Source organism: Schistosoma haematobium, chromosome 1, assembly GCF_000699445.3.
Source record: "Schistosoma haematobium chromosome 1, whole genome shotgun sequence".
In the NCBI taxonomy this organism is placed as follows: domain Eukaryota; kingdom Metazoa; phylum Platyhelminthes; class Trematoda; order Strigeidida; family Schistosomatidae; genus Schistosoma; species Schistosoma haematobium.
Window position 1 is genome coordinate 48,922,109 of NC_067196.1, and position 20,493 is coordinate 48,942,601.

Here is a 20,493-nt window from a genome sequence, read left to right on the forward strand (position 1 = left end):
TGATGATGTCTCAGGTATTCAGTGTTTGACAACGCTTCTACCAGTAACACATTCTAATGTATTTCGTTCCCACCCAGAGAAATCAAAAGACAGAGTCGAGGAGATCGGAAGAGTGTATTTGGCGATGACCAATATATCGGAATTCTCTGATTTAATCTGGCTAGCGATTGCGGTTGATGTTGAGCACGGCGTTACCACACGTGATCTGGAGCGGATGCCTGACCGAGCGATTTCAGCTAGATGAGTCCACTAAAACATATGGTCAGCATCCAATGTCGAAAACTTAGTGCTATTTATTTTGGGGATTTATTTACCGCTACAAGACCCTACTCAATCCGAAAAATCTATGAACTTCTGTGCCTCTTCTAAGGCGAAATACATTCCCAATGCTCCCAATGAAAACTAAAGCTTAGTGGAATACCTCAGGGCTCCGCTCTAGGCTATTTTCTTTTCATGCTTGTGTAATTATCGTCCACATATTGTTAAGTTTCAAATGCTGCCGTACACTGATAACAGCGAAATTCGACGAGAAGGAACAGGAGATGCAGACAAGTGAGCACCACGAGACGAAATATTTTTTCCGGTTACCCGACCCAAATTGTGGTTAGTACCTTTCAACCCAACTAAGTGTGCATGCATGTAAATTGGACACGCGAATATGCATAGATACAATATCTGAGGACTATTTGTGCCTTTATTCCTGTTCTACAATTGTCAAGTGTTGATAGTGAGTCACTATTTTCAAACTGCAGCCCAATCTCATGTGCTTTCAGTATATTAGTTCAGAACTCCATAGGCAGTAAAGTCGAATTTGAATGTGGTCATGTTATATTAGTCGAACTCCGCCTTTACAACGATAATGTTATTTCACCACGATTAGATTGCAAGCTAGTGCTCCAGTTGGCTTGTTAGTTTTAACACGGTTTATTTTAGTGTAGAGAGATTTACTCGACCACATTACTGCCCAAACATAATATGATTTTGTAGTGCCATTAATCACTCGCAATGATCAGCCGCGTTGAATGATGGAGAGCTCAAATCGATTTAGGTTATCAATATATCGTGCGTTGACTGATCTAATCTGGCAAACAGTTGAAGGGGATGTTGAGCACGGCGTTCCCACTCGTGATCTGGTGCGGATGCATGACCGAACGCCTTCAGTTACGTGAGTCCACTAAAACGTGTGTGGTCAGCATCCAATGTCGAAGACTTAGTGAGCTATTGATTTTGGGGATTTATTTACAGCTACAAGCCACTGCCCCCTAGTGGGGTAGTAATGACCCTAAGACATGGGTAGCCAGAAGTTTAAGCCCAACGAGCTTGTCGTTGGTAAACACTCCTCTGATAGCTTGGTATGCTTCGCAGCATCTGGTCATCTTTTCTTACTACAAGGGATCATGTGGTACAACATAGTAATAGAGAAACAAGGTACAATGAAAAGTTCGGTTCATCGTAAATTCGTCGACGCTTTATTTTCGTTTCAAGCCGTCCTGGAAAAGAAGAAAGGGATATGTTAGTGCATGTCGAAAGACACTTGTACGCCGGTAAAGACACAAAGCGGGTGAAAAAAGGGAAACTCATGCACATGCGACGGCGTAAAAAAACGATTTTTACAGAATGATTTCTTTTATTTTTGTTTAGAAAGGTTTTAATACACATATATTACCAAAAAAGGTTTTTGATAAATGTACAAATGTAAGCATATTGAAATTGTTTTTTATATTATATATAATACAAAGAAAAATTGAGACGAAACAAAACGTTTACTAGTGTCGCACGTGCAATAATCGTTCAGACGTTCTGGAAATCTTACTCTTCATCCATAACTCGTTGATTTGAGTCTATTTTCTGTTACTGACAAAGCATCTACGTGCGTGTTGGCTATCAGATGAGGTATCACGAGTGTATTAATCGTGTTTTTCGGTTGTACCGAAGGAAAATCGACATGCATAGGGTTTCCTTCAAAATACGTCGTTTGATGCGGTCGATGCTGATGCCATAGTCAGTTCCGTTCTTATCGACTATATGGTCCCTCGTATGCTGATCCAAAAGGTCGTCGATGCGAGTATCGACGAATGAAAACGTGTGTACTATATCGTAAGTCAGGTTGAACGAAAACATCAGTTTATTGAGGTCGAGTGGAAGCAGGTTTAACTGAACGCATTGCGTTTGTAAGCCTGTTCGTGTAGGAGGTTAGATCCATGTTCATTGAAGAGGATGAAGGATCCACGAATTCTCCTGGAAGTCGAAGTGTCGTTCCATAAACGAGTTGAGACGCAGTGTATCCAATGTCAGCTTTCACTGCATTGCGAATACCTAGTAAGACAAGTTTAAGAGCGTCGGTCCACTGTGAAACGTTTGCAGCTGATAGTGAAGCTTTCAGTTGTCGGTGAAAACGTTCTACCAACCCGTTTGCTTGTGGGTGGTAGGCAGTCGTTCGGAAGCGAGTGATTCCTAAAAGTGTGGTCAGACGACGGAAAAGATCAGATTCGAACTGACGTCCGCGGTCTGTAGTGATGGTTGAAGGGCAACCGAAGTTTGCTACCCATCGTTCGACGAAGGTGCGGGCCACTGTTTCAGCAGTGATGTCCTTAATAGGTACTGCTTCTGGTCATCGAGTGAAACGGTCTGCGCAGGTTAATAGATAAGAGTATCCATTTGAATCTGGTAAAGGTCCTACCAAATCCAGATGAACATGGTCGAAACGAGCATCGGGAGTTTTAAATGAGCCTAAGGGACATTTATTGTGTCTGATAACCTTAGATTTTTGGCAGCTTACACAGGAGCGTGCCCACTCCCTCACGTCTTTATTCATTCCAGGCCAGCAAAACCGTTCTGCTATAAGCTTGATGGTTGCACGAACACCTGGATGCGAAAGTTTGTGCAATGTGTTGAAGACATTGCGTCGATAATGTTTCGGCACGATTGGGCGATCCCTACCTGTAGATGTGTCACAAAGTAGAGTTTCCTTACCTGTTCCCATCTGTTTGATGCGTAGTTTGAGGGTTGTGGACGATAACTCGTGCTGAAGATCACTGTCTTCTTTTTGAAGCTGGGCGAGTTTAAGAAGGTCGATTCCTTGGAAACTGTTCAAGGAAGTTATGCGAGATAAAGCGTCTGCGACTACATTGTTTGCTCCAGAGATGTGTTGAATGTCTGAAGTAAACTGCGAAATGTAGTCCAGTTGCCGAGACTCACGAGTTGTTAATTGTCCTGATCTGCAATCATTGTTGCTTTAGCGACATGTTCCTCAACTGTGGAGAATGCTTTTCTTGCTGTGTCATCTAAAGTGGTGGATTTCGGATTTCCACGAAGTTGGTCGGTTAGCGGTTTCATAAGTGACGCGCATTTCGGTGTGAACCGCTTATAGAAACTTACTAGGCCGTTAGACGTGCGTATTTGTTTGATGGTGGTCGGTTCTGTATAATCCAGCATGACCGCGAGTTTGCTTTTTAGAGGTCGAATGCCTTTCATATTATTAGTGTGTCCTAGGAAATCTAAGGAGTCGATTCAAATTTGATATTTCCGGGTATTTACAGTAACGCGATGTTTTTGCAGTCGTTCTGAAACAAGGTCCAGATTGTGGAGATGCGAAGTGTATGACATAACTCTGTTATGTCATTCTGGGTCATTTGAGGCTTTTCTTTGGCTGAAAAAGCCTCGACGTTAGAAGATTTGGTGATTTATAAAATACGGTTGGCAGATGCAGCTAGCTCGTCTGAGGCGTTGTTTTGGAACGAAACCAGCACAGCTTGCACCTGCTGAGGAAGTTTGGACAAGAAAAGTTGTTTAAATAGGCCATCATCGAAAGTTCTTTGGCCGATAACCTCTCTCATCCGTTGCAACATGTCCGTCGCAGAACCTTGTTGGAGATCGACGTTATTGAGGAGTTGGCCTAACCTTTATCTATCGGTTAGGTCTCCGCGTTTAGGAATAGATCGTTTCAGTGTTTCTTAGGGTTCCAAAACATCACTAGTAAACATACTAGGTGTTACGTACTTGTTGGATTCGCGCGGTAGTGCCTTGACTACTGCGAGGAATTGTGCACGTGTGTCGTTCACGCCGTGCTCGGAGAAGTCGGCTTCTGCGCAGCAGAACCAGGCCTCGATGTTGTCTGGCCAGAAGGGCATTAGTTGTAACGAAGATGGGGACATAGTCTTAAGCTTAAGTACTTTGGGTGTCTGTTCCGTCATCGTGAAATATCACGTTCGGGAATGAACGAGCAATATATACATATATATAACCAAAAACACGAAAATATATCACAATATATGATGGTTGAAATATAGCAATAAAATACAGAATTCCAAAATAGAAGAGACGCACAGTTTACGACTTGGTGAACCAGATCACGTTGGGCTCACCAGTGAAGACGTCACAGGTATTCGGAGTCTGGCAATGATTTAACCAGTAACACCTAGTATGAATCGTATCTACCAAGTAGAATCAAAAGACAGAAGCGAGGAGGTTAGAAGACATATTTGATATGCTATCAATATATCGAGAATCCACTGATCTAATCTGCTAGCCAGATTGAAGGGGTTGTTGGGCACGGCGTTCCCACTCGTGATCTGGTGCGGATGCATGAACGAGCGCCTTCAGGTAGGCGAGTCCATTAGAACTAATGTGGTCAGCATCCAATGTCGAAGATTTACAGAGCTATTGATTAGGGGTTTATTTACCGCTACACTATTGTAGTTATTCGACAAGGCTTATGGGACGATGTTGAAAATTTGGCGCCTATCTACAATATCTGGACATAAGGGAGAAAAAATCAACTGGTCCAAATCGGCTCTTTACGAATATATTGAATATTGTGGTGTTTCCGAAGTGTAACATTACAAATTTATTCGTTACCTGTTTTTGGTATGGCACTTCGACTTGCTTCACGTAGACTGAGTCCAATAATCTCCTCAGTATATTTTCAATTCCTACAATGCGTAACACATATTTCTAGATACGTCATAGGAAAATCGGGTCAGCCACTAAATATGTCCCTTTGTTTGAAACGGTTCATATGCCGGAGACTAAGGTGACTACTTTGGGAAGTAACGGTTTTCGGATAGCTTCTGAGAACTGGAATACTCCTACATGCACGGTTTGTAACCCTACAATGGTTTTACTCGATTTTAGGTTGGCGTTTGGGTGGACGTTGGTAGTCGATATGAGACAGAATCTAATAATGGTGTGGCTCATTTCCTTGAGCACATGGCTTTTAAGGGGACTGAAAAGAGGAGTCAACAGTCTTTAGAACTTGAAGTGGAAAACAAAGGTGCGCATTTAAATGCATACACATCTCGTGAGATGACGGTGTATTATGCGAAATGTTTTGTTGAGGATCTACCTTGGGGTACAGTTTATAATATTTTAATATGTACTACATAGCGGTTGAATTATTATCGGATATATTAAAGAACAGCAAGTTTGAGAATAGTCAGGTCGAACGTGAAAGAGGGGTCATTTTACGGGAAATGGAGGTCTGTTTAATCTTGTTTGATAAGTTTGTAGGAAATTGAGAGTAATTACCAGGAGGTCGTCTTTGATTACCTGCATGCAACTGCTTATCAAGGGACACCTCTTGGGAGAACGATTCTTGGACCTGTAGAAAATGTCAAATCTTTGAGAGCCAGTGATATGAAGAATTTTATCAAACAGAACTATAAAGCACCACGAATGGTGCTCAGCGCTGCAGGAGGTATTTGAAGGATTATTTCAAGCTAATATTTCAGGAGTCGAGCATAAGCAACTATGCGACCTCGCGGAGAAACATTTTGGCGATCTCCAGGCATCTTATCAGGAAGGCGAAGGGGTACCAAGCATACAACGCTGTCGTTTTACAGGCTCTGAGATTCGTGACAGAGACGATGCTATGCCAGTAGCTCATGCTGCGATAGCGTTCGAGGGTCCCGGTTGGCAAAGTTCAGACACATTAGCACTGATGGTTGCAAGCAGTCTGCATGGTGCTTGGGATAGAAGTTATGGGGGAGGATTTAATGTTGCCAGCAAGCTGGCCTCCAAGTTTTTTATGGAAAATTCGGTACACAGTTTCCAGCATTTCTTTACTTGCTACCATGATACTTCTTTATGGTTAGTAATGTTTTGGATCCATTAAGTTAAATTTAACCCATAACAACGTTATTTATATAGTTGAAATATATGCATTGTCAAATGTTGTTAGCAATAATCCAACAAGAAATATATTGCTTATTGTTGCCAAATTTCATGTCCACATAAAGAAAGGAAATCGACTAAGGATGACAGGAACTAAAATAACTGACAAATATTGTACAATGTAGCAAGTACCTAACCGGATTCTAGAATCAGCTTCGAACTGTGTAGGATAGTCGCGGACTATACAGTAACTCTACACAGTTATCCCAGCTATTCTTAGTCAAACTTCCTGCTCTAATTTATTAATTGAGTCATTTATGAATGAAGAAAGTATTCGTTTCTCATTGCATACTTCTCAGTTCCCACCAGAAGCTATTGATCTCTAAACCACAAAGCTTGCTTCGATCAATGTTGCAGGAAATTTCAGGTTCGAAACGAACAAAGTGGGATCAGTTTCAAATGTACTTAGACTTATGTTGTAACATTCCTTACTAACACAAAAACTGAGTATTAAAAACAGATGTAAAAGTAATTTTCGGTGCAACGAAGAACAATATGCAAAATATATCTGATATAATCGTATGGGATATGATTTTAGGTTTTTTATATCAGTGTGTCAATTGGTTAATGTGATCAGACACTTGGCTTCGTATGACTGACTAGTGTGGTTAGTCTTGAGCTTCTTTGTATTGCATTTCTTAATGATTAAAATTTTTCAGAAACCATGGTGTCAGGGTTTGCATTTGATATGAATCTTCTTTGAGTTTTGTAGGTTAGTCATAGTACCCTCAGTTGCTAGGTCACTGTACATGATTGTGTCCATCAACCAAATGCAAATATCACCATTTACTTCGTCACGTTTTAACTACACATCTGATATGACAATTGGGGTAAAACCCAAAAGGCTAGTGAATTAGTCTAAATGGATTTAAAGATAGACTTAATCATGGACCGGTCTGGATTAATGTCTAGTTTGGTGCAGAAGATGTAGTTAAGCGTGGCAATCACCTGAGATACTTGAGTAGTCCTATCAGCTCTGGTGGGTCGTAGTCCACTTCGAGACGAATAGAAAACTCTCCTGATTTTCGCCAACTTACCTTAAGGATTATGTTTGTGTTACCGCTAAATGTCTTCATTTACACGACACGGCTTATGAAATAGATGTTCCTTAGTGTGAGTTATGTTTCTAAAAGCCTTTTTTATCAAGGCACATGTTTAATTTGGTGAACCAATCAATACATATGCTGGTATCATTACCAAGGTTTAACTTGATAATTTCAAATAGATTGCGCATTGGGTAGATTGTTATAGATAAAAATAGTATATTTGTAATATCCCAAAGAGTAGGAAACATAGATTTTCTAACGTTTCGTGACTCAGTATAAACCACTTCAGAGAACATAAGTTTTCTACCCATTGGGGTATTACAAACATATTTTTATTTACGATACATACGTTTCTCAATATTCATCGTACTTTTTCTTCGCACATGTAATACTTTCATTTTTACTTGTATAAGTTAGCCTGTAGTTATATATCTCACTACTCGTCCCGAAATTTTTAGGGGAGTTTACTTAACAGCAGAAAAGATGGGTTTGGGTGAATCTGTTGGAGAATTCCTTAAAGAATTTGTCCGTATGTGTACTCAGGTTACTCAGCATGAAATCGACAGAGCGAAGAACCAATTGAAAACACATCTCCTTTTGCAGTTAGATGGCACTACACCTATTTGTGAAGAAATTGGTCGGCACATGTTGGTGTATGGTCGTCGTATACCTATAACTGAATTGCTAGCCAGAATTGACGTAAGTTAGACTTAACGTACTTGGCATTTCCTTATTAGCTTCGTATCGAAATTGCTTTCTTCCTGGGTTGTCAACTTAACTCCTATTTGGCTTATTTATGTTAGTAACTAAAAGTTTGTTTACTTGTTTTCTCTGTTAAAACTTCATTCTGTCCATGATTCTACACATTGTTAAGCTGACAGCAATGTAATGACTTTTCTCAAACCATTTTCAGTTAGTTTATATTTATCTATAGAATGAGCAAGTTTTGTAAGATAAACTCATTTGAGGTTCTCGTACAAAGCTTACGAATTTAAAAAGTAGTTGATTTTCCCTGACATTCCGTCTGTAGTCTGTTAGTTTCACTTCATCGTCTGCATTATTTGTCATTTTCTGATAAAAAATATGGACTGTAACCAATGTGTCAAGAACCATTTATCAAATCAGTCATTGTAAAATTATCACCAATTGTGATCCCTCTAATTATTCTTTATCAATTACAATAGCACATATATGAATGTCGTTCATTTTAAGTAAAGAAAAAGAAGAAATACAGGTTTACCAAGGTTGTACTTCATTTTGCTTAGTTTCTGATCATAGTAGTGAGTTCACAATATTTTTGATACTGGTCTTTTTATAACAGGTTTCTACCACCAGTTAACTGTTCTTCAGAAAGTGCGTTCGACAGATATTGTAGTACTAGCCGGAGACTTGAATGCTCAGGTCGGGCGTCTAGGCACAGAAGAGGGTCGTTTAGGTGGCCGATGGGGACTTGTTGGTCACAGGACAGATAACGGAGACCGTCTACTGCAACTGTGCACAGACCACAATCTGTTTCTGGCTAACAATAACTTCCAGCACAGTCATCGCCGATGTGCCACCTGGCGTCCTCCTTCTGTATCTCAAGCCTGGACTCAGATTGATCACATCGAGATCAGCTACCGCTGGCGTGGTTGTGTACAAAAAGGCCGCTCCTTTTGGAGTACCTATCTGGACTCTGATCATGCCCTGGTCTGCGCCAATCTTACCTTACTAATCAGTGGCCAACGAAGTGACCACCATCAAAGGATTGATGTCAGCAAGTTGGTTGCAAGTAAGTATCGAACCGAACTAGCTTCTAGGCTAGCTACCATTCCACTGAAAAGTATAGATGAGCATTGGTTGCAATTGCATGACGCCATGGAAATGGAGAGTGAAGCCGTTTGCAGGTTCGCGAAACGTCCCGCTTATAAGCACTGGGTTTCTTCAGGCTCCTTACAACTCATCGAAGCCCGTCGGTCTACTCCGGGTAACCGTGAGTTTGGCCACAAACGAAGGATGTTACGTAATGAAATCGGGCAAAGCTTGCGTAAGGACCGAGAAGCCTGGTGGTCGGAGCGTGCTAATGAGTTGGAAGCAGCAGCTGCATGTGGTGACTACCGGAAGCTCTTTCAACCCATCCGAGTCACTGGCAGCAAGAAGTCTGGTGTGAGCGAGATCATCTGTGAGGATGACGGGATGCCAATCACTAACATCCATCGGCGTCTTTTACGATGAGTAGAATTTTTTGAAGGCCAGTTCAACTGGCCTGCTGCTCCGGCAACATCGGTCAGACTGTCCTGGTGGTGGCGTGAGTGATGAGATTAATGCACGTATAGTGAAAGCCAGAGCGGCTTATGCCAATCTGGGCCATCTTTGGCGCCTTCATGATGTTAGTCTGGCTGTAGAAGGTCGGATCTACAACGTGTCAGTGAGAGCAGTTTCGCTCTATGCTTGTGAAACCTGGCCTCCGAGTTGAGGACGTTAGAAGACTCTGTGTTTGATCGTCGGTGTCTCCGAAGGATTGCTGACATCCAGTGGCTACACCATGTTAGTAATGCAGAGGTTCGGCATTGTGTGTTCGGGCACAAAGATGATAATGCAATCGATGTCACCATCTTGAAACATCGACTTCGGTGGCTTGGACATGTTCTACGAATGTCGTCCCAGAGAATTCCACGTTGCGCATTAGTTGTCGACTCTGGGACTGGTTGGAAGAAGCGGAGATGTGGTCAGTGTATGACATGGTGTCGTGGTATGAAAGAAAGCTGCAAAGGACTGGCTTGTGTTGGTCCTTCACGACTCCTTGGCTGGGGTCCGAGAGATGGTTCAGCACAGTGGCCAGAGACGTTATCAGATATGGCTCAGAATAGAAGCCAGTGGCGATCGTGCTGTAACCTTCTTTTACTTTCTTCATAAAAAGTGGTTGTATCTTTCTTAACTGATAGATTTCTTCTGATTGTACCTTTTCGTTCCCCCCATTGTTATTATTATTACACTACCTTACACTAATCTGTTCGTTATTGTCCTTTTTTTCTACGCTCCTTACCTTTTTTCCGTTCTCTTTAAATTCTCATTGTTTTGTGTGGCGCATATATATTTGATGCCTTCTTGTACCAATATTTGTGTTCAAATAAATAAATTAAAACAGGTTTCAGAAATATCTTCTGGTCATAAATGTCTTGATGTTTGTAATAATATCAGTAAGATAGATATTAAAATAAGTTTGCATGCTATGTGCATGCAAATCCGACTCGTTATTGTTCCTATTTGCCCCCAAATGCCCTGGTACAGCCGAGAGTGGGGAGAGTCCGCTCTCCCTCTTGAAATGCTCTAACATGGCCACGCGTATATAGCCTCTGCCAGGGAAGTCCTATTCATTGCCTTTTCGTGGTGGGGGTGTTGTTTGCGAACTTGAGAAGACGAGAAGCTAATGTTCGGCACTTTAACCGGGTTGGTAGACATGGAGAGTCCACCTATGGGAGTTGGAAAACCCTGATTCTAAACCAATGGTACACATGGGCTCCAGTATCCTGAGGGAAGAAATGGCGTATGAACCAAACGTTGGTAACCGGCTACCATGGGACTGGATCTCTTACGATGCTCCACTACCTTGTGGATCAGACCTTCAGGTCGAAGGCTCGGGGAGTGGCCCCCTAAGGAAACCACCTGCTTCGGTTTGGGCACCCGAGCAGTATCACAGCCCTCACACATATCAAAGGAGATTTGTGTGGCGCATATGTATGTGATGCCTCATTGTACCAATATCTATGTGTTCAAATATTAATATAAAACCTATGCACCCATCAGGCTAATGCTCTGCTGGTTGGTTGGTGTTATAAATATTTAAACAGTAGATATAAAGCGTAGGGTCAAATAAGATTAAAGGTTGCTTCGGAGTTCAAACGGTGGTAAGTTTTCTGGTTACTTACTTACTTACGCCTGTTACTCCCAATGGAGCATAGGCCGCTGACCAGCATTCTCCAACCCACTCTGTCCTGGGCCTTCTTTTCTAGTTCCATCCAATTCTTGTTCATTTTTATCATGTCTATCTCCATTTCTCGGCGTAATGTGTTCTTTGGTCTTCCTTTTTTCCTTTGACCTTCAGGATTCCATGTGAGGGCTTGTCTTGTGACACAGTTGGGTGCTTTCCTCAATGTGTGTCCTATCCACTTCCAGCGCTTCTTCCTGATTTCTTCCTCCACTGGGATCTGGTTTGTTCTCTCCCACAGTACGTTGTTGCTAATAGTGTCCGGCCAATGGATCTGAAGTATTTTGCGTAGACAATTGTTAATAAATACCTGTATTTTCTGGATGATGGCTTTTGTAGTTCTCCAGGTTTCTGCCCCATACTGTAGAACTGTCTTGACATTTGTATTGAAAATCCTGACCTTGGTGTTGGTTGACAGTTGCTTTGAGTTCCAGATGTTCCTCAGTTGTAAATATGCTGCTCTTGCTTTACCGATCCGCGCCTTCACATCTGCATCAGATCCACCCTGTTCATCAATGATGCTGCCCAAATACGTAAAGGTTTTTACATCTTCCAAATCTTTTCCGTCAATTGTGATTGGATTGTTGCATGCTGTGTTGTATCGGAGAATCCTGCTTTTCCCTTTGTGTATATTGAGACCTATTGCTGCTGAGGCTGCTGCCACACTGTTTGTCTTCTCCTGCATCTGTTGTTGCGTTTGGGATAGAAGGGCCAGATCGTCTGCGAAGTCTAGATAGTCTAACTGCATCTTAGATGTCCATTGTATCCCGCGCTTTCCTTCAGACGTTGACGTCTTCATGATCCAGTCGATCACCAGGAGAAAGAGAAAGGGTGAGAGTAAGCAACCTTGCCTAACACCGGTCTTCACTTTGAACGACTTTGTCAACTGTCCTCCATGCACGATTTTGCAGTGTAATCCATCATATGAGTTCTGTATGATATTGACTATCTTCTGAGGCACGCCGTAGTGTCGAAGAAGTTTCCATAGTGTTGTTCTGTCCATGCTATCAAATGCCTTTTCGTAGTCAATGAAGTTGATGTAGAGTGATGAATTCCATTCAATTGATTGTTCCACAATGATCCGTAGAGTTGCGATTTGGTCTGTACACGATCTATTCTTACGGAATCCTGCCTGTTGGTCACGAAGTTGGGCGTCTACGCAGTCCTTCATCCTGTTTAACAATACCCTGTTGAAGACTTTTCCCGGTATTGAGAGAAGAGTGATGCCCCTGTAGTTATCACACTTGCTGAGATCGCCTTTCTTCTGTATTTTGATCAGAAGTCCTTCTTTCCAGTCTGTTGGTACTTGTTCCTCATCCCAAGTCTTATTAAAGAGAATGTGGAGTATCCTTGCAGTTGCCGCCACGTCTGCTTTTAGTGCCTCTGCTGGGATGTTGTCCGGTCCTGCTGCTTTGCCACTCTTGATTTGTCTGATGGCCACGCTGATTTCTTCAATTGTTGGTGGGCCAACATCGATTGGGAGGTCCGTGGGTGCTGCTTCGATGTTGGGTGGGTTCAGTGGGGCTGGTCGATTCAAGAGTTCTTTGAAGTGTTCTACCCACCTGTTTTGTTGCTCTTCAATGTTGGTGATTACCTCGCCTTCCTTGCTTTTCACTGGTCGTTCTGGTTTGCGGCGATTTCCAGAGAGTTTCTTTGTCGTGTCATACAATTGTCTCATGTTTCCTTCTCTTGCAGCCTTTTCCGCCGTCGTTGCTAAATCTTCCACATATTTACGTTTGTCAGTTCTGATGCTCCTCTTCATTTGTTTGTTTATTTCCGTGTATTCAGCTTGTGCCTTGGCTTTTTCTGCTCTTGTTCGGCTGGTATTGATCGCTGCCTTCTTGTTCCTCCTTTCTTGAATCTTATCCAGTGTACCAACAGTGATCCATTCCTTGTGGTGGTGCTTATTGTGACCCAGGACCTCATGACATGTTGAAGTGATTGCCTCTTTGATCCCCTTCCAGTTGCTCTCCACAGTAGTTCCTTCTCCAATGAGTAGATCATGAAAGGCCTGGAACTTGTTGCTGAGGACTATCTTGAATTTGTTGAGTTTGTTAGTATCCTGGAGAAAGGCCGTATTGAACTTTTGTGATACTGTCTGCCCCGTTGTCCAGTGCTTCTTGAGTTTCAATTTCATCTTGGCGACCAGTAAGTGATGATCTGATGCTATATCAGCTCCTCTCTTGGTTCTCACGTCCTCTATAGTCCTCCTGAACGTTTTGTTGATGCAAATATGGTCGATTTGGTTTTGTGTAGAGTGATCCGGTGAAGTCCATGTGGTTTTGTGTATGCGTTTATGTGGGAATATGGTGCCGCCTATGATCAGCTTATTGAAGGCACATAGATTTGCAAATCTCTCACCATTTTCGTTTCTTTCTCCCAGTCCGTGTAGTCCCATGATGTCTTCATATCCAGTGTTGTCCGTTCCAACCTTGGCGTTGAAATCTCCCATCAGAATGGTCAGGTCCTTTGTTGGGCACTTCTCGACTATTGACTGCAGCCTATTGTAGAATTGATCTTTAGCGTGTTCATTGTAGTCGTTGGTAGGCGCATAGCATTGGATGATATTCATTGAAATGCCCTCTTTGTTTTAAACGAGGCTTTGATGATCCTTGGTCCATGAGATTCCCATCCTATAAGCGCATTTTGCGCTTGTTTGGACAGCATCAATGCAACTCCTTGTGTATGTGGTGCATTTTCTTCTTCATGGCCGGAGTATAACAGGAGCTCTCCTGTAGTTAGTCGTTGTTGTCCAACTTGTGTCCAATGTGTTTCACTGATCCCAAGTACCTCTAGGTTGTATCTTCTCATTTCTGCAGCAATCTGGAAGGCTCTTCCGGTGTCCCACATTGTACGAACATTCCATGTACCTAAATAAATGGTCGCTCTGGTTGTCAGAAGGGGCATCGGCCTCGTAACTTCCGAAGGGGTTCGGCTTTCATCATGAGGCGTCATAATTCTTCTAAATGAAGATCTTCTGACTCCCAGGGCAGAGTTTAAGAGGTTTGAATAATTTTTTCTCGTTAGCGTTTTTTTAGCGAGTTAGTTTTCTACGGGATGGGGACGCTAACCCCATGCCCAACCCTCCTCCTTTATCCGGGCTTGGGACCGGCAGTAGACCCCGGAGGGACTCCAGGCGGAGTTAAGTTTTCTGGTAGCTGAACTATATGCAGTTGGTAAATGTATAAGTTACCCTTTTGAACTTCAGTAATGATTATTTTTACGAAATAAGTTAAACAGTAAATACGATGGTTTTTTCGAAATTTTTGTTAAATATAATACTTTCTGTACGTTTGTTTTCTAGGCGCTCAATGCTGAACATGTTAGGGAAACATGCATGAAGTACTTCTTTGATAAATGCCCTGCTGTCGCGTCCATCGGTAACTGTTTTCATAATTTATTTAATTGTACTGTTAAATGTTGGCATTCACTTACACAAATATGATAGTTATATTTGCTGTTGGACTATTATTCCAGTTATCAGAACTGGTATATTTATTGGATATTTATTGGTTTATTTATACAACTGGAATATAAAAGCAGTAAATTTTAGTTACTAGCATATTGTCATCTGAATGTTTGTTCTTGAATTGCTAAGTGTCATATTACTTCACGTAGTTACTTTCGTTTTAAGGACTACTGGTACTGCCAAAAGGTGATAGACTTGTATGGCTTAGCGTAAATGAACTGCTTCTAAAAGAGGGTTTATTAAAATAATGAAATCGGAACAAAGATTTCTTTTTCCTGACATACCGTCGTATATTTGCAAATAGGCCATGGCAGAGCTGAAGTAATTTCAGGTTTTATGCTTTGTGAAACATGGACAATAAATGCAAATAAGTTGTGCAAAATGGGATGATGTGTATTCACTAACTACAGTCAGTCGACCGAAATTTTACCTATATTTTGCTGGGCTTACGTAGCCTATTTCCATGAAACTTACGCTGACTTACAGGAATTTCGAGACAATTTTGTCGTTTTTCGTAATAATCAGGCAATGTGGTTTGTTTACTAACAAGCAGTTGATAAGTCTTACAAGGATACTCCTGCTACAGCGAAGATTATTGTAAGTTTGCTAAGGATTTATGTCTGGAAACACCAAATAAAACCTGACTTGTCGTTATTTCGAAGACCATAGGATTTTTTATTGGCTTTGAGTTAATAAACATGGTATTTTAAATATGAACCATATCCGTTACAGTGGATAAGTTTTCGTATAGTTTCAATTCTGTCATATTTATTCGTGTACTGTAATCCGGATATTCCGAACTTAATTATGAAGTTCCGAAAACCATGTTACCTCCTTTTTTCTGTATTCCAGGTCCAGTGGAAACCATGCTTGACTACAATCGTATTCGGGATAAAACTTGGTGGCTTCTTCTATAAAGAAATTGTTGATGTTTAAAATATCAAGTTTTATTAATGTCACTGCTTACAGCCTAATACTTACATAGTTCTGTGATTTCTATTGTACGGTATTATCTTGTGTTTATGTAGCAATATTCGTTTTTTCCTAGAGCGGATTATTTCGAGGCTTAGTTATACTGATATATTTAAACTGTGTTTTGTGTGTATATCTGTCCCCAAAAATCAGTCGTACTGTGATACCACGAAATGACTAATAAACGTTGGAAATTTTAATCTAGTACTTCAGGTGCTAAACTCCTGGTGGAGTAATAAAAGTTGGCACAGTGGAAAGCATGTAGAATTATTTACTTAGTTATAAAATACATAGTTTCCGAGAGTACAGTCGAACAGTAAATATGTAGTCATAACGTTTAGCATAATACTGATACTACTAAGAGTAGATTCTGAAGTCAAAGGTTCAGTGAACAGAGACAATATTAGGTATATTTTTATTTACTGCACTAATGTTGGATTCGGGTTTTTGTTATTTCAGAAACCCGTACATTTTCAGATCTATAAAATTCCAAATGTTAAAGTCGAACAATCTAAAGTATGTGGTTTTAATGCAGTTGAATAAAGAATTAGGTTAAATACTACAGAACAGCTAAAATGAACAACTGTGTTTGTTAACTCTAGGTAGTCGAACGTTTCTAACTGAAGTTCATTTGCAAACTTAATAAGTTTAAGTAATTATAGACCATTTAAAAATAAGCAATTATGAGCTCTAAAAGTTACTTTCTTAACCGTCATCACTGTTTTTGTGCTCACAGTATAACAGTCAATTATATTTCCTTCTATCCCCTCACTGTTTAAAAGAACAACTTCCTCTCCGAATTCAGGATGTAGGATGTTTCTGACAGAGATTGTAAGAACGCAGTCTTTTTGGGGCATTAACTATAGGTAAAAGAGGCATCGGTTTCATCTAAAAGGAAGTCTTCATTATTGCCACTTCTCGTGACGTATACCCGCTCACATTTTTCTGTGTCAAGCATGATCATGTGATTAAATACCCATCAACAAAAACCCCACTGTAGAAATTACGAAATCTGACAGTTATAATTATTAAGATAAAAACAATAGCTGTATCTAACATCAAGTGCCTTATTTCACAATATGGTTATAAAGGTGTCGCTGTGGTCATCATATTTTCCCAAAACTGTTGCGAAAAGATACATCAGATTCAAGTTAATTGTCAAAATATTTTTATTCTGCAGTTACAGAACTTGGGAGTTCCTCAGAAGAAATTAGGTAAAACTCTAACGTTACCTGGTAAATTTCGGCAACAAGCAGTGTTTCAAATAAATGTACGAACAGTTGCTCGATAGTCTATTCAGTGAGAGGTCAACCGGTTTGCGTTTAATGACCCATTCATACCCCTCTAAGATGTTAGGTTGAAGCAGTAAGGGGATATTTAGCAGTCGTCTTCGACGGGCAGTCATTGTAATGTAAATCCAACTATGTATACCTTTTTGTAACTCCTGTGTGAAGTACTTCATTTTCTCATCGGCAATAGTTGTTCCATAGGAAATTGCTAACGATGGTGCAATGATATAGTCGGTAACGACACATGATGAGTATCCTCAGGCTAAAGTTGAGGTTGGACGACTATTTCAGTACTTTTAGTGAGCAGCTGTTATGTGTTTAAATGAAGGGATTATTTATGTACATTTTAGTAGTGATCACTTCAGAGACAGGGTCATTTGACAAAGTAATATTGAATTCGGCATACACTTATGGCGTGTTGACTTGGTTACAGATAATACTAACTAGTTAATAATAACGTTACTATATTTCATCAATCGGGAAACAAATGAGTACAACAGTTGTTCTATTGAATGAATGCTAGTCACTGTTGTTTTTCGTACATAACGAATCGGGATTTTAGGTGTTGTGACATTTTTTCAAATACGATCAATGGTTTACAATATATCACTTCATATTTTAAATCGTAAAACAAACGGCGTGGAGTTGAGCAACGAGATTACATAATTTATATAAAGTATTTGATTTGTCACATCCCAGTTTATGAATGTAACACAATTTGTTTTTAAATCATACCAATAGTATGTCATACCACTTGCTAAAACTTTCTTCTTTAACTAGTAATCGATTCACCGTGCTATTTGGAAACTGATACAACAGTAAGCTTGAATAGCAAAAATGATTCGGCAATTTACTCAAAAAATTTTCAATAATTTTGTTCTCATTTTAATTCGACTACAGTATTGTTTTTTATGCTTATTGAAGCACTGATATCTTGTTTGTTTATTGAGTAAACGGTCTGATATTTACAAATCGAATTCTATGGTCGCTTGTAAGTTAGTTTGGGAGTTAGTTTACTGTCTATCTACCGTTTCTCCATAATACTTATTGTAAATTTCTAATGGAAATCTACAGATTGTGAGATGACTGTAAGAATATATGTATACTAATCAAGTTGAAAGACGGTGACCATGTAATAAGTTAACTGAATTTGATAAGTGACAGGTTACAGTGTCTAACCCAAAAGTTAATGTGGTTATCACAAGAGAGAAGTTTTGTATTCTATCCCAACAAAGGATCTGTAGTAAGGACTTTTATAGAGTTCCAAATCAAGTCAAAATAACTTGAGAGTATCATCAGGTTTGTTAAAGGAATATTATCAGATGTAAAATATGGAACACGGAAACAAAACATCTGATGACTTGTTTACGAAAAAAGAATGGGTGTTACTTTTAATTGGAGGTAAAGTGTTTCGATAAATTCACTAAAAGTTTAAGCACCTCAGAACAGGTTAAAAAATAAACTCACATATGTAATGATTCACATTAATAATGGCAAGAATGCTTGCTTCAAAAATCATATTAGCATAATGGGATTCATTAGCTAGGTAAAGGTTTATGTACTTTGTCCTCAGCCACGCTTTACGTGAGGGGCACTGGCAATATATTACTACCCAAAGCGAGTAACATGAAGTTCGTATCTACTAACGATTACTTGAAATCTAGGTACTGTAAAGAACAAGCCGCTACCTTATGGAATATAGAAGGTAGAGTTCTTCATCTCTTTAGTTCTATTCCCAACAGAAATATTATTTTAGAATTGGAAAGCTTAAAAACTTGAGGATTGTTTGAAGTAGTAGAGCTAGTTGTAACCGATCTTTTTAGCACTTTATTTATCGTCACACTAAGGAAGTTACTATTTATGCCGTCTAAGATAAGTCACTTGCAAATAGAAAGACACACTAAAAGTTATTGATAGTTATCACTACTTTTGTTACGTGGTGAGGGAGAGTTTGTGTTTCTATTTTTCCAAAAATATTTTCTGTACTAAGGCCGTTAATACTTATCGAATATATGATGGACTTCTCTAGAAAAATTTATGTAATTGGAGATACTTGAAAAGGTAGTAAGTGGTATATTATTATAATTACAGCGAATACGATTACTGCACTAAAAGCCGAGAAAATGAAAACAGCCTGTTTCCTCGTTTGGTAAGTAGATGTTAACTTTTTACACCAGCGTTTTTCTTATGTTTGTAAGTTATTTCTCTACCTTAAAAAAATATGTACAAATAATTCATGGTACGATATGTTAAATAGAAATGCTAACTTGATGTCATTATCAACGAATCATTTTTCTTTTCAATCAACTAACCATTCACATTAAAGTTAAACATTTACTTAATGTTTACTTTTAGATCCTCATCAGACTTTACTCTAATATACAGTAATATTTATATGCATATACGAAATTATTTAACCAATCAAGACAGTTTGTGAGTCAATGGTGACAGTGGAATAGATTACATAAATAAGTGAAAGGTGTAAATTGGTAGTGTGATGACAGGTGTACTAGTTGTGATAAGAATAATAAAGGCTTGAATCAATGTTACAAATCAAATGTTACTTGATGTTTACACACGTATAAAGTTGGAAATATAAACTTTTGTTACCTAACTAAATGGTTTCAACACATCGTTCTCTTTTAAGGATATAAAGGCTGTAACCTAGATTGTGTGTAAAATATATGCGCACTAATTAGTTGTCTCAGGTTAAAGTAAAATGGTTGTTTAATATCCACTAAGTTGCAATAATTCTCTAGCTGATATCACTTTGTGGTGAAAACTAGTTACAAATGAGTAATCATAAACTTTTTTTACTTGTATAAATATAATTTACTCATTCTAACATAAACACAATTGGTGGATAGAAATCAGTTTTAAAAGTAATTGTCATTTTTTTATAATAATAAATACCAATAATTGTTTCACAAGTTGAAATCATGAGTCAATTGTAGCTAGACCACCATGGAAAACCTGGAAGCACTGGACGGCCGTTTCGTCCCAGTATGGGACTCCTCAGAAGTGCGCATCCACGATCCCGCACCCCACGGGATTCGAACCCAGGACCTACTAGCTTCGCGCGCGCGCACTTAACGACTAGACCACTGAGACGGCATCCAACGGTGTTAATCTCTAACTTCAACCAATCCACGAAGTTGCGCCACCGTACACCATTGTCTTTAGTGAGCTGATATCTAACAACAGACCTGGTTGAACTCCACTGGTAACGGCTTCTCACTAGAATTCCAGAAGTATCTCCTACATCCCACGGGGTACGGGATCGTGGATGTGCACTGCTGAGGAGTCCCATACTAGGACGAAACGGCCGTCCAGTGCTTCCAGGTTTTCCATGGTGGTCTAGCTTCAACTGACTCATGATTTCCACCTGTGGAATTTCTAAAAATCTCCACAAAACCCATTCTGATAATATTTGTTTATCACTAAAATATTGAACTATATTAGAGTTCAGTTACACTAACATTATTCGTCTTATCGTGTTCTGAAACTTTTCTAATATTCTATTTACCACCTCTTGGTTAACCATAAATAAAGTTTGCCATAATTTTAAACCAATACGAT

At 39.8% G+C, this 20,493-nt stretch overlaps 1 protein-coding gene across 2 annotated transcripts in view; it reads left to right on the forward strand.

The window, feature by feature from the left end:
- Nucleotides 1-4,247: 4,247 nt before the first annotated feature.
- UQCRC1_1 (mitochondrial processing peptidase beta subunit) overlaps nucleotides 4,248-20,493 on the forward strand; it is a 33,823-nt gene continuing 17,577 nt past the window's right edge. The window contains exons 1-9 of one of the 2 annotated variants that reach the window (XM_051208921.1): nucleotides 4,248-4,916; nucleotides 4,958-5,098; nucleotides 5,134-5,350; nucleotides 5,386-5,477; nucleotides 5,509-5,695; nucleotides 5,730-6,087; nucleotides 7,676-7,916; nucleotides 14,489-14,564; nucleotides 15,506-19,063. In XM_051208921.1, coding sequence (XP_051074329.1) covers nucleotides 4,869-4,916; nucleotides 4,958-5,098; nucleotides 5,134-5,350; nucleotides 5,386-5,477; nucleotides 5,509-5,695; nucleotides 5,730-6,087; nucleotides 7,676-7,916; nucleotides 14,489-14,564; nucleotides 15,506-15,570 — 1,425 coding nt within the window. In that variant the 5' untranslated portion in view covers nucleotides 4,248-4,868 and the 3' untranslated portion in view covers nucleotides 15,571-19,063. Of the gene's footprint in view, nucleotides 4,917-4,957; nucleotides 5,099-5,133; nucleotides 5,351-5,385; nucleotides 5,696-5,729; nucleotides 6,088-7,675; nucleotides 7,917-14,488; nucleotides 14,565-15,505; nucleotides 19,064-20,493 lie in introns of those variants that run through there. The other variant, XM_051208922.1, reaches the window with a different exon arrangement.